A 19222-nucleotide genomic window follows, 5' to 3' on the forward strand; every position below is an offset into this window, starting at 1 on the left:
CCAAAGAACAAAGGTAACAGAGTAAATTGTAGCTTTAATAAGGAGTTATTCTATATTTAATTTATTATTTATGCACTGCAGACAGTTTGATAACTTCAATTTCTGTATATTTCCTACCTGTTAGTTTACCTGCCACAGGTAAATACGACATTATTATAATAGTTTTATGTGAAGGTTTTTTTAAGTTCACTTGAAATTGATATAGCTTTTAATTATACTGTAGTGTTGAATGTCTCTGTCTATCAACAAAAAAAAAGACATCAGTAGCAGTAGTTTTAGTATCAGTGATACTGGCCTTCATAAAAAGATGCCATTACAACAAATATTTAAAATATACTGTTTTTCAGTTGTTTCTACATTAATTTGGAGAGTAACTGCGAAATGATTACAATATAAAAATATTAAAAACGCAGATGTTTTTAATGTTTTAAGCAGCAATTATCGGGGCCAAGCACAAAAATGAACATTGTGACATGCAAGAATGGCTGGGAGCTTCAGAAAACTTGCAACATTAAGCAATTAAGAGATTTTTAGAGTGTTTTGATCAAAATGGCTGAAAAATCATGTCAACAAATTAATTGAAGCATTAACTCGAGAACTGTTTGGTCTATCGAAAAGCTTTTAAAAACGTTTTGCCAGCATGGTCTGAAGATGATCTGAGCCAATTTTCATTAATATAGGCAAAAGTAATCAAAAGTTATTAGCATTTTTGGAAATTTCATTATAACTTTTATAACTTATAACTTTTGTCTCGAAGCGTTTTGAGTACCATCAGGGCATGGTCCCGATGACACATACAGAGTTTCGTGACAATACGCTAATGCGTTCGTAAAATACAGCATTTTAGGACAGAATTCTAAATGGTCCACGCACAAAATAGCCTATATGGAACTGGGTATCGTTCAACTCAGCATGCCACACCGAATCGAAAGAGATCAATCAGTAGGGCTGGGAAAAAAATATATAGATTTCTCGATTTTAATCGATTCTCATTTTTACGAACCGATATCGATTCTTAAATGCCAAGAATCGATTAGTTGACCTGTTTTCAGTTGATGAATGAATGGAACTTTGTAGAGCCCCTCCCATCCAATAAATCGCAATAATCTTTGTGCTTTGTTACTTTTGATATGAAACAAAGTCTCATATTTCAAATTACGTCCACTTTATTACGAAATGTAAAAAATAAATACCGTTTCGGCGCTCTTTAATGTGGTGGGACAGATCGCAGGAGCGCATCAGTTCAAGAGAAGGAGCTTCGAAAAACACAAAGATGCACAAAATGAGTCGTAGTTAATTGGATTTAATATATAAATACCCAGTTTCTGTTAATAAAAATAGTTTTGTCATAATTAGAATGTACATACATATTAGAATTAATCAAAATATTTTAGCCTATATGGGGAATCTTTGAATAATGTGTTAGACAATGGGGAAAGGTTGAGAATCACTGCACTATAGTGGCACAGAAATTATGCACTGCACCTTTAAAAAATTGCTTTGTGATATATTAAATTGTTTGCATTATGATTCATTCTTCCTCTCTCTCTCTCTCTCTCTCTCTCTCTCTCTCTCTCTCTCTCTCTCAGACTAAACTGGTTCTCCAGAAGCAATTGACAAAAAATTTGGCCGCCAGCTTCCTGCCCACCCACATGACTCCGCCCACCCTCTGCACAGTCACGGCCAATCCACTTGCACTGCGCCACCCACCGGGCACTACTTTCATTCAGACACCGATCCTCGGCCCTGCCCTCTTTAGGCCAGCGCCCGGACCTCTGAGAGCCACACACACTCCCATCATATTTTCCCCTTATTGATCACCCATAAACGAAATAGACACGCTCTTTCAACAAGGGTGTATATTCACGTGATTTAGTCTTACGATCCAATCTCAGTACTGACGGTCTCTGTGCAAACTTCGTCCGTGCTCCCGCTCTCTCCACGCTGTATACACACGTATCTAAACACAAACACACTCCCAAAGTGTTCCCTATCCTCCTCAAAGACTGTGACTCTGAGAGCGTCACTCTTGAACTATGCAGCAAAGGGAGAGAGAGTGTGTGGGAGAGAGAGAGAGAGAAAAAGAGAGAGAGAGAGAGAGAGAGAGAGAGAGAGAGAGAGAGCAAGACCATATATGGTAAATGGGAGGGGCCTCATTGCTAACACCATGCACTATGCAGATGAACGCTTGATTGACAGGACGTGACTGATAAGGGAGTGAAAGAGCTATAAGAAGGATATTTAGCTTTGCTTTATGAGATATTTATCATTATACAGATATTAATCAGGTTTTTATTCTATAATTTATTAGAGGAAAGCCAATTCTAGAGACCTATAACTGCGCTAGCTGTTTGTTTAGTGAGAAAATGCAAACATCCCTTTACTTGATGATTTTTTTTTTTTGTATTTTCAATTGTCATTAGTCTAATTTCATGTCGTTCCATGTGGATACTTTGCTGTCGGTCTGTGTATTCACAGGCATTTCGAGTAACCTCATCTGACCGACTTTTGTTACAAATATAAACCTCATTGGTCTGTCAGTTTACAGATGCTAAGGCTTTCTGTCATGGGTAATCACAGAGTGCCAGTCTAACGGTGACAATTTGGTAGCAAGGCAGCACACACTCGCTCCCAATCAGTGTCGTAATTTTCTCAGTGTTGATGCATAGATTAGGTGATTTGAAATTGCAGATGCACACACACACTCACGTTCTCAGATGAGATGATTACAGTTCAGTTTGACGTGGCCTTTTATGTCTGCATATTTTGTTCAAAGTATTTCCTTATTACGGACTTGCAAAGGTCAGTGCACCTGTCAAAAATCTGTCCGCGTCCCATCTTGATTAAGATCTAGACCCTCACCATGTTATTTGCTTGTGTGCGTGTGTGTGTGTGTGTGTGTGTGTGTTTGATCCAAAACCTGTCATGAATTCATTACTCCATTGATTTTATTCAGAACAACATTTTCGATTCTGGAAGTGTCAATGATTTAGTTGCACAGAGGAGCCATTGCCAAAACATAATGACCGTAATGGTTGTTGGTGAATATACATCAGAACCGTTAAAAGGAGTATTTTAAGATTATGCTTACATATCTACGTATTCAATTTAAAATATATTAAACTCCCCCAACTACAAGTTTAAAAGTGTTCCTGTCAGAATACACAAAGTCACGCCGCTTTGCACCAGATCAGTGTCATCTGATGGTTTTGGATGGATAAAGTCTGATCATCTGACTCCAGACCTGTAGAATTATTAGATGTTGCTGTTAAGTCGATGTTGTTTCATCAGAGCCATTTTTCATCTGTCTTTTTCTTTTAAAACATGCCCTAGCATAAAGAGCTTTTTGTAAATATTTTATGAATACAGCTTTTAAAAGTGAATCATTAACATTTATAATATACACAATTAGAGTAAATATGTAGAATTTTATGAGATGTTTAAAGTAGATTCTTTATCTGGGTATTGTAATTAATGTGATAAGAACGATCTTTACTTGATGAAGTTATTACTTTTTGTCGCCATTTCTGCAGAGACATGCATACTGAAATAAGGAGATAATCTAATTGAGAAGTAGATAAGATTATGTAGTTTCTATGTCAAATTGTAAATCAAAGTGCTTTGAATCACACGCAAGAGAAAGAAGGCGACGGAATAAAAAAATATTGCTTAAAAACGGGCTGAGACTCGAACACCCAGACAAGGCCCGAGAGCCTGGAGTCACGGGTGAGTCTCAAGCCCACTCAGGGCTCTTGCTTTTCAGAGGACGTTTCGCCATTTTGGGAATGAAGCCTGGGGCCTTGAACAGAGCTAACAACAGCCATATTGACAATACAAGAGGCACAACATGGACAATTTTTTTTTTTTTTTTTTTTCTGAGGACACTTTAGAACAAGGACTTTGCTTGGATCAAATTCTCCTATTTGTGTGTGCGTGTGTGTTTTGATAACTCTCAAACCTGATCTCCATAAGGTTCACTGAAAGACATACAGTGAATGACAAATAACATTGGTCCATCAGTGGATACCTTCATGCACAAGAAGACGTAACAAACGTAACTGCACCATTCCTAGTTGTGTTGTCCTCATGAGGTCCATACAGCAGATATGGCTGGTTATGATACTTATGATTGTGATGGTCTCTGATAGGTGGATGATTTCACATGTTGTCCAAAAGGAACAATTCCAAAATATATTTATGGTTGTTTGTTGTTGTTTTTGTTTTGTTTTTTATTTGTTGCTTTTTCAGTTCAGTGAAATTCAATCTTTAAGCAATAATGACGGAAACTGGAACCTTCTTAAGAAAACAGAAGATGATTCCATTTCTTTCTCTCTCTCTATCTTTAGCATATGTTTCTTCCCTCATTCTCTTAATGTTGTGAGTGCTCTTAATGATGTAGGGTGCACGGTGTTCCTATTGCCAATCTGAAGGACATTGGAAAGCTTAATTTGACATTTCCCTCTGTTTATTGTACACTGATGGAATCTGTTTGTCACAGGACAGTCATGGAAACATCCATTGCCAGCAGTGACGAGACAGTGGATGGCATTTTCCATTTCTCTGTGTTGGTTCAGGGCTAATTTTACTATTGGAATCACACTCCCTTTACTTCCTGCACTAGTTTGCCTGCCTTGTGCCAAAATATATACTCATTAATGCCTAAATGCCAAATTTAAGGTTTTTTGGGGGTGGGGGGGGGGGGGTGAATAATCCAAAAGACTACACACAAGAGAGCAAAACTGTCACATGATCAAAAAGCACACAAAAAAAAAACTCCCATCAATGTGTTTATAAATCATGTGAAAATGTGCATGTGTGTGTGTGTGAACTGAAAAATGTGAATTGTATCCAGTCCAACTAGATGTTTCTTAGGCATGAAGCAAGAAGAGAAGATTTCAGTAATGCTTAAATAGGGACATGGCCAGTATTGCGCATTTTAAATAGCCTATTGACAGACATTATATATGTTATTTGTTCTTTGTGCTCGATACATTTCTGCTTGTGACTGATCTAACATTAATCTGACCTGTCAGCTGACACAAAGGGGAAACGTATTTTCATAGGATTTTGCGTCTTGGTTTTCTGACTCATTTGCTATTTCTCTGTATAGGGTGTGTGTGAATGCGTAAAAAAACGAAATAAAGCAGAGAATGAGAGAGAGAAATAAATCGATTAGATCTTCCACCCTAGTGCTCTGGCTGTTCTTTTGAGGGCTTATGGGACTCCTGGTTATTGACGAGAGGGTGACAGCTTGTCATGAAGTCTTAATGACAAACGTGTCGAATCTTCTGTATATAAAGCCACACTAGGCAAAAGTCTCTTTTACCCATTATAAAACACTTACACTACACAAAAAAAAGCACACTTTCTCATTCCAATCGTTCACCCTCACCTCAACTTTAACAATCATGCGCCACCCTGTGTTTATGTGGAGAACTGCAATAAGATTGAAGCCGGTAATGACCACTGATCTATATAAATGACATTACAGGTGCTGGTCATATAATTAGAATATCATCAAAAAGTTTGTTTATTTCATTAATTCCATTCAAAAAGTGAAACTTGTATATTATATTCATTCATTCATTACACACAGACTGATATATTTAAATGTTTTATTTGTTTTAATTTGATGATTATAACTGACAACTAAGGAAAATCCCAAATTCAGTATCTTTGAAAATTAGAATATTGTGGAAAGGTTCAATATTGAAGACACCTGGTGCCACACTCTAATCAGCTAATTAACTCAAAACACCTGCAAAGGCCTCTCAGGCCTTTAAATGGTCTCTCAGTCTAGTTATGTAGGCTACACAATCATGGGGAAGATTGCTGACTTGACAGTTGTCCAAAAGACGACCATTGACACCTTGTACAAGGAAGGTAAGACACAAAAGGTCATTGCAAAAGAGGCTGGCTGTTCACAGAGCTCTGTGTCCAAGCACATTAATAGAGAGGCGAAGGGAAGGAAAAGATGTGGTAGAAAAAAGTGTACAAGCAATAGGGATAACCGCACCCTGGAGAGGATTGTGAAACAAAACCTATTCAAAAATGTGGGGGAGATTCACAAAGAGTGGACTGCAGCTGGAGTCAGTGCTTCAAGAACCACTACGCACAGACGTATGCAAGACATGGGTTTCAGCTGTCGCATTCCTTGTGTCAAGTCAATCTTGAACAACAGACAGCGTCAGAAGCGTCTCGCCAGGGCTAAAGACAAAAAGGACAGCCCCAATTAAAGGGAAAGTTCACCCAAAAACGAAAATTTGATGTTTTTCTGCTTACCCCTAAGGCATCCAAGATGTAGGTGTCTTCGTTTCTTCAGTAGAACACAAATTAAGATTTTTAACTCCAACCGTTGCTGTGTGTCACTCATATAATGCTTGTCAATGGGGTCGAATTCTATTAGAGTAAAAAAAACATGGACAGACAACTTCAAATTAAACCCCGCGGCTCGTGACGACACATTGATGTCTTAAGACACGAAACGATTGGTTTCTGGGAGAAACCCAACGGTATTTATGCAAATATATCACCTCATATCAGACGAACGCTTCAGATGCAGACTGCCATCACTTCCCCTGTGTGAGGTCAAAATTCTGGCCGGGTCATAGATATATACATGAAGCATTCGTCTGATATGAGGTGATATATTTGCATGACACATTTGCATATATATGTTTTTTTTACTCTAATAGAATTCGACCCCATTGACAAGCATTATATGAGTGACACACAGCAACGGTTGGAGTTAAAAATCTTAATTTGTGTTCTACTGAAGAAACGAAGACACCTACGTCTTGGATGCCTTAGGGGTAAGCAGAAAAACATCAAATTTTTGTTTTTGGGTGAACTATCCCTTTAAGTATTGAGTGCTGTACATGCTCATACTTTTCATGTTCATACTTTTCAGTTGGCCAATATTTCTAAAAATCCTTTCTTTGTATTGGTCTTAAGTAATATTCTAGTTTTCTGAGATACTGAATTTGGGATTTTCCTTAATTGTCATAATCATCAAAATTAAAAGAAATAAACATTTGAAATATATCAGTCTGTGTGTAATGAATGAATGTAATATACAAGTTTCACTTTTTGAATGGAATTAGTGAAAATAAATCAACTTTTTGATGATATTCTAATTATATGACCAGCACCTGTATATCATCTAATGTGATTTATATAGATGAGTGGTACTGACAGGTGTAGCTAACACAATTAACGCAGTATCCGTTTTTTCCGTCATCCTTTTGGCTAGCGTTTCAATATAATCACGCACTTATTCAAGCAAATGCTTTTGCTTGCACGGACAAAAAAACTAAAGGCCCGTTTCCTCGCAAGGAGTTAAATGAGTCAAGTCTAAATAAATGTATGTAAAGAGTCAGTTCTTAAAGTGACAGCAGCCTATTAAACCCGCTGGCTGCTGCTGTGATGTGGAGCGCGGGGCACAACGCATGGTTTAAAACTTTCCACACATGCCAGGATGACGAAACATAGTGTATTTACTAGTTGCCATATCAACATTATTTAGAGAAAAAAATGAACCGAAATTAAAAAATCTTTGGAAGATATAACTGAACATTTAAATAGATGTTCAGTTATATCTTCCAAAGATTTTTTAATTTCAGTGCATTTTTCTCTCTAAATAATATAGCAAAATTAAATTTCTTACTTAAATTTTTTTTGCATCTCTGTTTTTTGTGTTTATTTAAAATAAGACAAATCTAATATTATTGTAATCTTATATCTGTTATAGTTCTTTAAAACTGATCTAACCGGCCTAAGACACGAGCCGTGATTTAAAGTTGCACAGGGGCATGTTGTAACACTGCGTTACAATGAGTCCCTATATTAGAAATACACTATTATAGTCTATATTTCGATTAATTCTTTTGAGAAACCAGAAGAAAAGCCTGAATAATGACTGAGAGTCACTGTTTAGAAATTATTCATTATTATGTTTTGAACTATGCTGTAAAGCTGTAACTATTTAGCGATGTGTTTGTTGTCAAACTCAAACACATTAGTATATTTTTAATGATTAAAAATGCCATTATTTTATTTTAAAAAGGTAATTATTGTATTTTATTGACAAAATATTTTAGTTTGTCTTGGATATTTTTTTGATTATAACGTTTTAAGCTGTCATTTGGTCATGTTACAATGTGCCCCTCACGTGTTATGTACCCCACATGCGACATGATGTTGTCACATTTCACTCCCATTCTTTCGGGGTAAATCAAGAAAAAAGTATACACTGTATTAAAAAATGTATACTCTGAACCCCAAGTGGATTTACACAAACTGAAACAAAAAGCGTTAGGTTGTGACCCGCTCTCCCCAATGTCATTATTAATGTTAATCAAAAGACAGAGAAAATCACTCACTGCTCTTGACTGGATAACGTTTGTAGCTTTAGGAAGGATTAATCTATATTTAATTTATGATTTATGCAGTGAAGACTGTTTGATAACTTTTTCAATGTTTGTATATATCCTACTTGTTAGGCCTACCTAAAATTCTAAAAGCACTGCTTACAAGGTTACATGGGTCAAAAACAATGAAAACAAAAACATTTTGTGCATTTTGTAAATTCTGAACTGGTCTGACTGACATTTATTATAATCGGTTTATGTGAAGATTGTTTTCAGTTCACTTAAATTAAAAGTTGTTATATTTTTTAAAGCCAAAAAAATTATAGCTTTCAATTATACTGTAATGCTGAATGCCTATAATTTATGGCTAAAATTGAGGGCAAAAAATCTATTTCATAAAAAATGCCCTTAAACAAATATTTGTAAAAAAAAAAAAAAAAAAAGAAAGAAATTGGCTACTATTGCGATTAATTACAGATTTTTATTTTTTTTTGATCGAATGACAGCACTTTTATATTGTACTATACTGATTTGCTTTTTGGCACAAATCTAATTCCATAGGGATTCGTGCCAGAATGGTGAACGAAAGCTCTGGCAGCACATTTGTACGTTCAGATCAGTGAAAGGAAGAAAAGAAAACAGATAGCAAAGATGCAGTGTATTTAAAAATGAAGTCAAACATTTTGCCTGCAATATATTTAGTCCAGTTTCAAATTGTTTTTATTCACTTTAAATGTATATATTTATTACTTTTTTGATAAGTTATGTTCAAAACATTTGGCACAAATCTAATTGCACATAAATTCTACAGCTCATTGATTGTAAGCATGCAACTTTTGAAGTTCCCAGACCTTTTGACCTTTTTTTAAAAATAGACATTTTTTCTATGTTTTGTGAAGTTTGAAATGGGTTAATTTGCATAATGCTAAATCTTTGATCTGTGAACTGTAAATGCTATGATGCACACTGATACAAGTCTCATTAGATGAAGGGTATAGCTTAAAGCAAGCATTAACTTCAGACATTGTTCATCACACAGACACTCTCTCTCTCCCTGGCAGAAGTGGAGAGCCCTCTATTATAAGGTCACTGCAGATCTAGCCATGAACGAAATGAAATATCCACTCCATAAAAAGATAGGTAAAGGGCAAATAAAACCAATTCTCCCGTTTACTCCCCCTAAAGATTGAGAGGGACTGCAGTTATGTTGGGGTCATTCAGTCGAAATGGCTGCTGTGCTGTTAAGGAGCATGGATCTGATCTTAAAAATAAAATAGTCTTGACAGGGATTTACATTAAAGGGGGTGCATGGTCTAATGCTTTTTCATGCATTCTGACTTATTTACGCTGTTAAAGAGTTGGATTCTTCTAATGCTAAACATGGCCAAAATTTAGCAAAACAAAAACGAGTTGGACGTATGACAGAGTATTTCTGTGCCAAATACACTCCTTCAGGATTTGAACAAGTTTCGGAACGTTTTTTTCCGAGTATGTCCCTGTATGACGTCATACAGGGCAGAATTCTTTGTATGGGCACTTCTCCCTGATGAACATGTGCGCACATCAAACAGAAGAGCAAGAACACACCCATCAACAGACTTTGTTCGGGTTACAGAAGTGTTGTCATTTTTTGTCGGAGCAGCAACGGAGTTCTGCAAGTGTGTTTTGTTTGTTCCCAGTCATGAGTCAAACTGCATCAAATGTCTGTGTTTTGTTGGCAATCGGCACATAAGTGCATATAATGTAGACAACATGAACGTATAGTGAATCGAAAGTTATCCAGGGATAATGCAATGATGTAGTGTGTGTGTGTGTGTGTATGTGGGGGCGCGCGCGAGACTCTTTAGGTCCGCCCACTGCACGCCGCTATGACATCGATTTTTTTTACGGAAAGAATCGATACAGTGTATTTGTCTTTTATAAATATGACAACACTAAATACTCTTCAGAGATATGATGGATGCAATAATACTCTATAGGTACTCAAGATTAACATGAAATTGTTATGAACGCTTTAAATGCTAATTTAGATTAGAAAGCAAAGCATTAATGAACGGTAAACGATTCCAGGCAAGCGTCTTTATTAAAATGTTAAAAAGCAGCTCATTCAGTATTTGTTTACAGACAAAACTGCTTAATGATGCTTTTAAACAAACATGTCGAAATGTATTTATTTGAAAGCAATTTCAGCTAAAAAGTTATTTTTACCATGTTAAAAAAGAGAATATTTTGTCTCTTCACAAAATGCAGTCTCATTAGGGTGAAACAATAGGATGGCACAGTGGTATTACTTGAACTGTCTAACTCACACACAATCAAACACATGGATCATATTTCACTTGTGGAGACCTACTTAGAAAGGCATTCTTATGGAATAAATCAGTAAACATTTTTAACAAATAGGAATGTGTTGTCTCACACAAAATAAGTAAAACATCCATGCAGTCTGCATCAAATAAATTTAGACATTCTTCCATAAAGTTGATGTCACAAAATAGCAGTCATCATGGCTCAGAAATCATTAAAATCTTATACAACACACACTGTCTGAATTGAACAAGACCAAGTATATAATTTTCAGTGTAAAAGCATTTTGTTTTGTCAGACAATTGTTTCAAGGTAAGCATGAGATGTATACATCGAACAACATATGAACTGAACTCTATATTTGTTCATCAATATAAAACTTCTTAATGCCAGTAACTTCATTCAGTGTGCCAAACACAAACAGCTTATAATGGCACTCAAAGTTAAAAATGTTTCGAAACATATAAAATTGAGTCTCTTTAGAGATTTGCCTCACATCTCCCTTCTAACACATCTATAGGTTATTCTGTCAGCTCTATTGCCATCTTCTTGATCTCTAGCTGTCCAAGGATCCACTGCCCTTGTTCTTGTTGCGGCTGAGTGGGAAGGTAGATTTGCTCTGAGGTTGAGTCATTTTGCTGGCTAGATGGACAAAGGGCTCAATGAGCGTTCGTCTGTCGGTTACGGAGACCTCCCACAGTCTGACCTTCTCCTGCCGTGCCCATTGTTGAGCCATCTCGCTGTCAACTCTCCTCTGATCCTGCAGGTCCAGCTTATTACCCACAACAACAATAGTCACCTACGAGACGGAAAGACAACGTTTGTTTAAATTTTTTTCATAACATCCACTTATGTTAGGAAGTTCTTTACTTTAAAAAAAAAAAAAAAAAAAAATCTATGAAAATTTGATTTCTCATTATTTGAGCCCTTTAATATGGAAGCTTGTTTCCTCCACAGTATAAAAAAAATGTAAGCAAAATTGTGACTTTTTATCTTACAACTCTTACAACTTTTTTCTCAGAATTGCAAGTGTTTCTTTTTTTTCTCAATTACCTTTTATATTTTTTATCCAGTGGCGGAAATAAGCTTCCATACTTTGAAATACTGTTAAAAAGTTTGGTGTCAGGAAGATTTTTTAAATGTTTTTTAAAGTCTCTTGTGCTCACCAAGGCTACATTTGATAATAAAAAAATACAGTAAAAACAGTAATATTGTGAAATATTATTACACTATTATTTAAAAACATGTTAATAATTAGTGATGCACCAAAATTTTGGTTTCGGTTAAAACAATGGTTTTGAATGGCTAAACAGTGACTTCTCTAATATCATGTTTTGACAGTTAGCCTCTATTTCATGTTATTTAAAAGAAATTTACTTTTGCTAAATATACACAACGGTTCAAAAGTTTGGGGTCAGGAAGATTTTTTTAATGTTGCGGTGTCACATGATCCTTCAGAAATCATTCTGATATGTTGATTTGATGCTCAAATAAACATTTCTTATTAATATTTTTTTTGTGGAAACCATGATACATTTTTTCAGGATTCTTTGACTATAAAGTTCAGAAGATTAGTATTTATTTGAAATAAAAAGAATCTTTTGAAACACTATAGATGTCATTGCTTTCACTTTTGATCAATTGAATGTGCCCTTGCTGAATAAAAGTATTAATATTCAAAAGCACAATATGTGTTTTCACCACTAGAGGTCGCCTATTCAAAACAAAGGCGTTGCTTGAGATTGAGCACAGATTCATGGGACATGTGGTCTTAACCTCTCAGCCGGTGGAAAATAATCGGGATGGGACTCGGGCAGAAATCGTGTTCATGGATGAGATAACGTCACTCTAGTATGAAGCAGAGCAGGGCCGAGTGCTATGGGAGCTGAACGAGGCTGCTGAAGCGACTGCTTATGAGAGATGAGCGCAACACATGGCTGGAGAGCAGCGGGACTTTTATTATGCCACAGTTGCCTCTTCCGCTCATGCATATGTGGGGTAACGCGCTGTTATCATATTTTATACATTTGAGCGTGTTGACTAACGTTACTCTGTGCGTTCACTTGGTAGCTACTATGAGACTTAAGTAAGCTAGATCGATATTAGGTATGGTAAAACATGGAACTCGCAGTAACTCAAGAAAACAAGATTCAAACAATAAGACTAAATGTGTTGAGCTATGTAGGAATGATTCGTTTTCTGTCTAGAAATGTATCCACAGTTGTTCCATTGTCTAATAAAACATAATATATTAAAGCGTCTCTCTTGTTTCCATGGAGGGTAAGGCGGGTATGATGTCATTGATAGGCAACGCACGGACGGTCCGCGTCCTAGTAAAAAAAAAAGGCTTATTTCACTGGATTTAAACATTCTTGGAAACATCTGGGATGATATAAGTACACAAGTCAACAAAATATATAACACTGTTCTTGTGGTTTTTGGATATTTTAATTTAAAAATCGTACATATTGTGCCTTAAAAAGGAAATACATACTGACCCCAAACTTTAGAACGATAGTGTACAAGTTACAACAAGGCAAGCACACAAACCTCTTTTTTATCACGGCAGCGGTCGATCTCTTTCTTCAATGCCTCTACGCGTTTAAACGACTCTTTGCTGTCGATGCTGTAGACGAGCACGAATCCATCCGCGAAAGTGAAGTAGTGCCGCGGGAACTCCTGGCCATCACGCAGCCCGCGCGTGTCGTAAAACCGCACCTGCTCTCGGGTGCCACGGTCCGTCTCCACGGACCCGATGTAAATGTCCTCCAGTGTCTCCATGGTCTCTGAACCTGTCAAGCGGGCACTATGTGAATCTGTTCATTGATTCTGGCTTTCGAGAAACTAGTCAGGTAAGTTAGGTGCTGTCACAACACTCACCTGCAACATGGTTGGCGTACAGTAACTGCTCCAGAACTGCGGTTTTCCCCACTGACCCCTGGCCACACACCACCACCTTGCAGCTCTTGCCCATGATTACTTACAACTGCTCAGTATACATTAAAATATAGAAATAAAGTAGAGTAAAAGGTAACGTTAGAACACAATGAACTGATGTGCTATAATGCTACATATAAGCTACACCTGCTGCTGCGCCTTTACATCGTCAGAGTGCAACAGATTACCGTACATTCAACACTAAATTATACTCATATTTAATAGATAATAAATGTATCAATGAAAATAACCACAGTGAGCGTGTATAGAAAGGCTGAACTCACCGTACTCTCTTCCTGTTTATGTGCTTTAGTCTTCGACGAAATCGAAATTTGACACCAGTTCCGTTGAGCTGCAGTGCGCCCTCTTCTGCGGGAGGACAGCAATACATTCAGTCATATTTCATAAGGAAATAACCACCACATATTTCATATTTCCGATAACCGATAAGAACAAATGCTCTAATAACTAAAAAGGAAATAAGGTAAATAGGTTAAATAAATGTGGTTGAGTACATCACATTTCTTCGTCTGTGTCAAGCTTGGTCATGCATCAACCATAATGTAAAATACATGTAAAACTTTACGTTTCAACAAAACGAAAGTAATACTTGAGGAGGACATGGATCTCATAGGTATATTCATTGTTGCATATGAAATAAGTCAACAGGCAAAACTCATTAGGAAAAATGCAATAAGCAATGTTTAAACCTGTCACATGTTTTCTTAGTTAACAATAGATCAAATTCAATAGGCTATATAGCCTAATAAATTATGACAGCCTATCTATTGAGTGCAGATTGTGAACAAGCATTGATTTGACCTACACAACCAATACGCTCTCTGATTGTTTTCTCCTCTTCTGGTTTTTATAAAGGCTAGTGAAGCTTGTTTCAGTCTGAATGAGTTGTTTTTACTAAATTTATTGAATGAATAATGAATTGATTCTTCTGACATCAGGAGACTACAACGGACAGTCCGGACTGCTGAAAGGATTATTGGTGTTCCCCCTGCCCACCCTCCAGGACCTGTACTGTAAAGTCATCACAGACTCCACTCACCCCATGATCTATTTGAACTGTTTCTGTCCGGCCAGAGATTCAGAACACTGGGCACTATAACATCTAGACACAGGAACAGCTTCTGCACAGGCCATTTCCCTCTTAAACAGTTAAATCCCTACCAGGGCCACTCTTGGTGCAATAGATGCTCCCCCTGCTAAGTGCAATATTGTTAATTCACTTTATACTACAGGGCTGTTGAATGCTTGAATCTGATTGGCAAACATCCTAAGGTGTGCAATTATTTTAGTTCTAGGCAGGTCTTGACCGCATTACAGTTCCACATCACTTCACCAAATGATTTCAGTTATTTTTCAATTCTTTACAGATTACAACAGCAAAACCCAACAAGCAAATAAATATAGTAGACTATAGGATAAATCTACAAATGATTTCCTAGGGGTTTTTTTGCCACAAAATTACGTTTTATTATGTGCGGAAAGCACATACTCTCTCTCCCGCTCTCTCTGATCTCCCACTCAAACACACACACATACAGTACGGACACACACTCGCACACATATTTGTTGTCAGCGCGGCTCTGAGGATTTTATCAGTAAAATAGTTTAGCTACTTAAAAGCTATACATGACACAGAGCTGGCAACTTTTCGAAAAATCTTGGAGTGAGATTTGGTGGGGCCAACCAAAATTTTGTTGCCATACAAAGCTATTTGTTTTTACCTCATTCAGCATAGGTATATATATATATCAACTTCATGTCATTTGTAAATATGCATCCTTTCCTGTCATTCAGACCTGCAACACATTTCACAAAAAGTTGGGACAGTAAAGCATTTACCACTTTGTAAGGTTGCCATTCCTTTTCACAACACTTAAAAGACCTTTAGGGACTGAAGACACCAAGTGATGAAGTGTTTCAGGTGTAATTTTGTCCCATTCTTCCTGCAAACAAGTCTTAAGGTGGGCAACAGTACGGGGTCTTCGTTGTCGCATTTTGCGCTTCAAAATGCGCCACACATTCTCTATTGGAGACAGGTCGGGACTGCAGGCAGGCCAGTCAAGTACCCGTACCCTCTTCCTCCGCAGCCAGGACTTTGTAATGTGTGCAGAATGTGGTTTTGCATTGTCTTGTTGAAATATGCATGGACGTCCCTGGAAAAGATGTCTTCTTGAAGGCAGCATATTATGCTCCAAAATCTCTATGTACTTTTCAGCATTAATGGTGCCTTCACAGAAGTGCAAGTTACCTTTGCCAAGGGCACTGACACAACCCCATACCATGACAGACCCTGGCTTTTGGACTTGTTGCTGGTAACAGTCTGGATGATCCTTTTCTTCTTTGGTCTGGAGCACACGGCGTCCATTCCTCCCAAAAAATACCTGAAATACTGATTCATCTGACCACAGTACACGTTTCCACTGTGTGATGGTCCATTCCAGATGCCTCCGAGCCCAGAGAAGTCGACGGCGCTTCTGGACGCTGTTAACATAGGGCTTCCTTTTGGCACAGTACAGTTTTAACTGGCATTTGTGGATGTAACTACGTATTGTGGTACTTGACAAAGGTTTGCCAAAGTAGTCCTGAGCCCATGTGGTGATATTGCTTATAGATGAATGACGATTCTTGAAGCAGTGCCGCCTGAGGGATCAGAGATCAGTTCAGCTTAGGCTTGCGCCCTTGTCCTTTACGCACTGAAATTCCTCCAGATTCCTTGAATCTTTTAATTGTTATGCACTGTTGAATGTGAAATATCCAAATCTCTTCCTATCTTTCTTTTAGGAACATTGTTTTTAAACATTTCAATAATTTTCTCACGTATTTGTTGGCAAACTGGCGATCCTCGGCCCATCTTTGCTCCTAAAGGATTAGACCTTTCTTGGATGCTGCTTTTGTACCAAATCATAATTACAATCACCTGTGGACATCACCTGTTTCAAATCACATCATTATTTAACCATTTTACCTCATTACTAGCCCTAAATTGCTCCTGTCCCAACTTTTTTTGAAATGTGTTGCAGGTCTGAATGACAGGAAAGGATGCATATTTACAAATGACATGAAGTTGACCAGACAAAACATGAACTATTTTGTGTTCATATTGTCTGCAATGAAATACAAGTCAAAGTAAAATTAGAAATCACTTCTTTTTTTTTTTTTGCGTTTTCCATTTCCATTTCCGATTTGGGGTTGTATATATACACACACACTTCAGTGTTTCACCACAGAAAACTCTCTGCATCAGCATTTGAATGGGGTAGTATTGTTTTTTTGTTGTTGATTTCTTTGTCTATTAAGACAAAATGCATCTATAAGACACAATTTTAAAGCACTATGTAGTAGAGGCATGATTTTGTTTAAATAGAACTACTTTAACTTACAAGCTACTTGTAAGTTAAACTAGTTAAGTTACATTCAAGCTACCCTTTTGAAAAAATAGCTAAGTTACTATCAAAAAGCATTTTTACAATGGCATTGTTACAAATAACTGAACAATTGTTAATTAAGAATGTCATAATATTTGGGGTTTCAAGCAACATAATGCAATGTAATTATGATTTCAAAGAGAATGGAGTTAATTCAGGGTTATTGGGACACTTTTTTCCCAGTCATTTCAATGGCAAAAACTGTCAGAATCATTCGATTTTGTAAACCCAATACTTTTTTGGTTGAATAGTTGAATCTGTACTTATTTTAATAATAATTTTATTTCACATCCTGCCCACTGATGTCCTAAAAGCAATGATGATGTTGAAATACAGTGAATGTAATGTAGGCTATGCAATACATTGTGCAAAAAGGGAGTTTATAGGGTGGCCAAAAACAAAATTAATAATATTTTTTAAAAATTCACTAAACAAAAAATTAACATAAAAACAAAAGCATATGAGAATACTTGATTACCCCATAATGTTCACTTTCATAAAAATATATTTACTTGTGGGTTAAAAATTCCACATATGACACATTTACTGTCCAACAACAAATATTTTAGAAATATGTATATTTTAGTCCGAATTATTGCGTTCCTATTCTACTGCGCTCCGTCTGTAAGGCTCGTTCTCGTCAGAACCCAAAACGGAATGTAGCTTTTGGTCGCACTAAGCCGTATTTATTTTCACATTTATCTTCTCTCTGAAAGCATAACTACCATAGTCGATAACGAGTAGCTGGTAACTGGTAGATCTATAAACTCATCTTTCAGGCATTTGACCGACCAGGATGACACTTCAGTGTGAGAAATGGGGGGTGTGGCGTGTGAGCGTGTGAAACCAATCAAATGCGTTTGTCTCACGGCTAATGCGTGAGAGCTCTGATGACATTTCTCACTAGCGAGATAATGATGGCGCTGTTCTTACAGTTCTGTATTAGTAGATGCTGCTGCCGAAGCTGAACACTGTTGAAAGAGACGCACAGACTGAGGTAAGTCACATCTCTCTCTCTCTCTCTCTCTCTCTCTCTCTCTCTCTCTGCGTTGTGGCCGCATTATTACCTCAGGTGTGCATTTTTTTCCTAATAATTAAACGGCCTGTTGTCAATTATTCCTTACTTAATTATCAATACTGTTAACTGTAAATTCATGTCTATGTCTCTGTGAATATGCCTATTCTGTGTCTTTTATACGTTTCATATTTTCATTCTTTCATTTTATGGTAATACTTTACAATAAGGTTCATTAGTTAACTACATTAGTTAACATGAACTAATAATGAACTGTATAAACAATTTATTTATCTTTGTTAATGTTAATTTCAACATTTACTTATGCATTATTAAAATCTTCTTAACAAATGCACTGTGAACTAACATGAACAAACCATGAACAGCTGGATTTATATTAACTAACGTTAACAAATATTAACTAATGCTGAACAGAGGTGTTGTTCATAGTTCATGTTAACATGTTAACTTATACTTTATTGTAAAGTGTTACCAATTTTATTATTATGCATCTTGTCTGTTTTTGTATGTGTGTGCACTGGAAGCTTCATATATTGAGAAAAATCCCTTGTGTGTGTTAGCACATTTGGGGCAATAGAAGCTCTTTCTGATTCGGAATAATTGAATTGAAGGTATGAAGTTCAACAACGCCTAAATATAAGGCTTTGTGTGAAAAATAAAAACCGTGTAAAATATGCAAATATTAGCCTACAGGGCTAGGCATTTTAATGTTTAACTGTGTATTTCTATATTTTATTTTTATCCTAATGTAATCCTGGCTGTACTTGTAAATCGAAAACACGGTCATTTGTCGCCACCTACTGGTGTAATAACACAGTCACCCACGACCACTGAGCGAACTGACCAGTCACAGGAATTAATCTAAACCCCCAATATAAATGCATCCAGTTTTCGCACATTATAATAAGAGTTATTATACATTTTGAGAGGGGTGTGCAGTCTTTATAGTCTCTAGTTTGAAAACTGGCTAAGAGTAGCCTACAGTTTTGAAATACTAAGTGAAGCTTTTCACTTTATCTATAGGCAAGATACTTTGAGTTAAACTTTAGTGTACTTTTATGTTGAAGTTTGAAAAATGTGTTTCTCCACACTATCTTTTGGCAGGATCTGGTATCCGTTGACCTACT

At 36.7% G+C, this 19222-nt stretch overlaps 2 protein-coding genes across 4 annotated transcripts in view; one reads left to right on the plus strand and one right to left on the minus strand.

Annotated features, from left to right (window-relative positions):
* znf385c (zinc finger protein 385C) overlaps positions 1 to 5183 on the plus strand; it is a 62934-nt gene extending 57751 nt beyond the window's left edge. Inside the window, exon 9 of one of the 3 annotated variants that reach the window (XM_079831508.1) lies at positions 1590 to 5183. In XM_079831508.1, coding sequence (XP_079687634.1) covers positions 1590 to 1817 — 228 coding nt within the window. In that variant the 3' untranslated portion in view covers positions 1818 to 5183. The remainder of the gene's footprint in view (positions 1 to 1589) is intronic. The other 2 variants (XM_079831507.1, XM_079831506.1) reach the window with 2 other exon arrangements.
* Positions 5184 to 10428: 5245 nt separating this feature from the next.
* nkiras2 (NFKB inhibitor interacting Ras-like 2) lies at positions 10429 to 13984 on the minus strand. The gene is made up of 4 exons (XM_079820570.1): positions 13898 to 13984; positions 13557 to 13662; positions 13227 to 13468; positions 10429 to 11475 (listed from the first exon to the last, which is right to left on the minus strand). Exons 2-4 carry the CDS (start codon positions 13648 to 13650, stop codon positions 11233 to 11235), a joined length of 579 nt encoding a protein of 192 aa, XP_079676696.1. The 5' UTR covers positions 13651 to 13662; positions 13898 to 13984; the 3' UTR covers positions 10429 to 11232.
* Positions 13985 to 19222: the final 5238 nt, after the last annotated feature.

The sequence above is a fragment of the Gobio gobio genome (genome assembly GCF_949357685.1).
Source record: "Gobio gobio genome assembly, chromosome: 1".
Lineage (NCBI taxonomy): Eukaryota > Metazoa > Chordata > Actinopteri > Cypriniformes > Gobionidae > Gobio > Gobio gobio.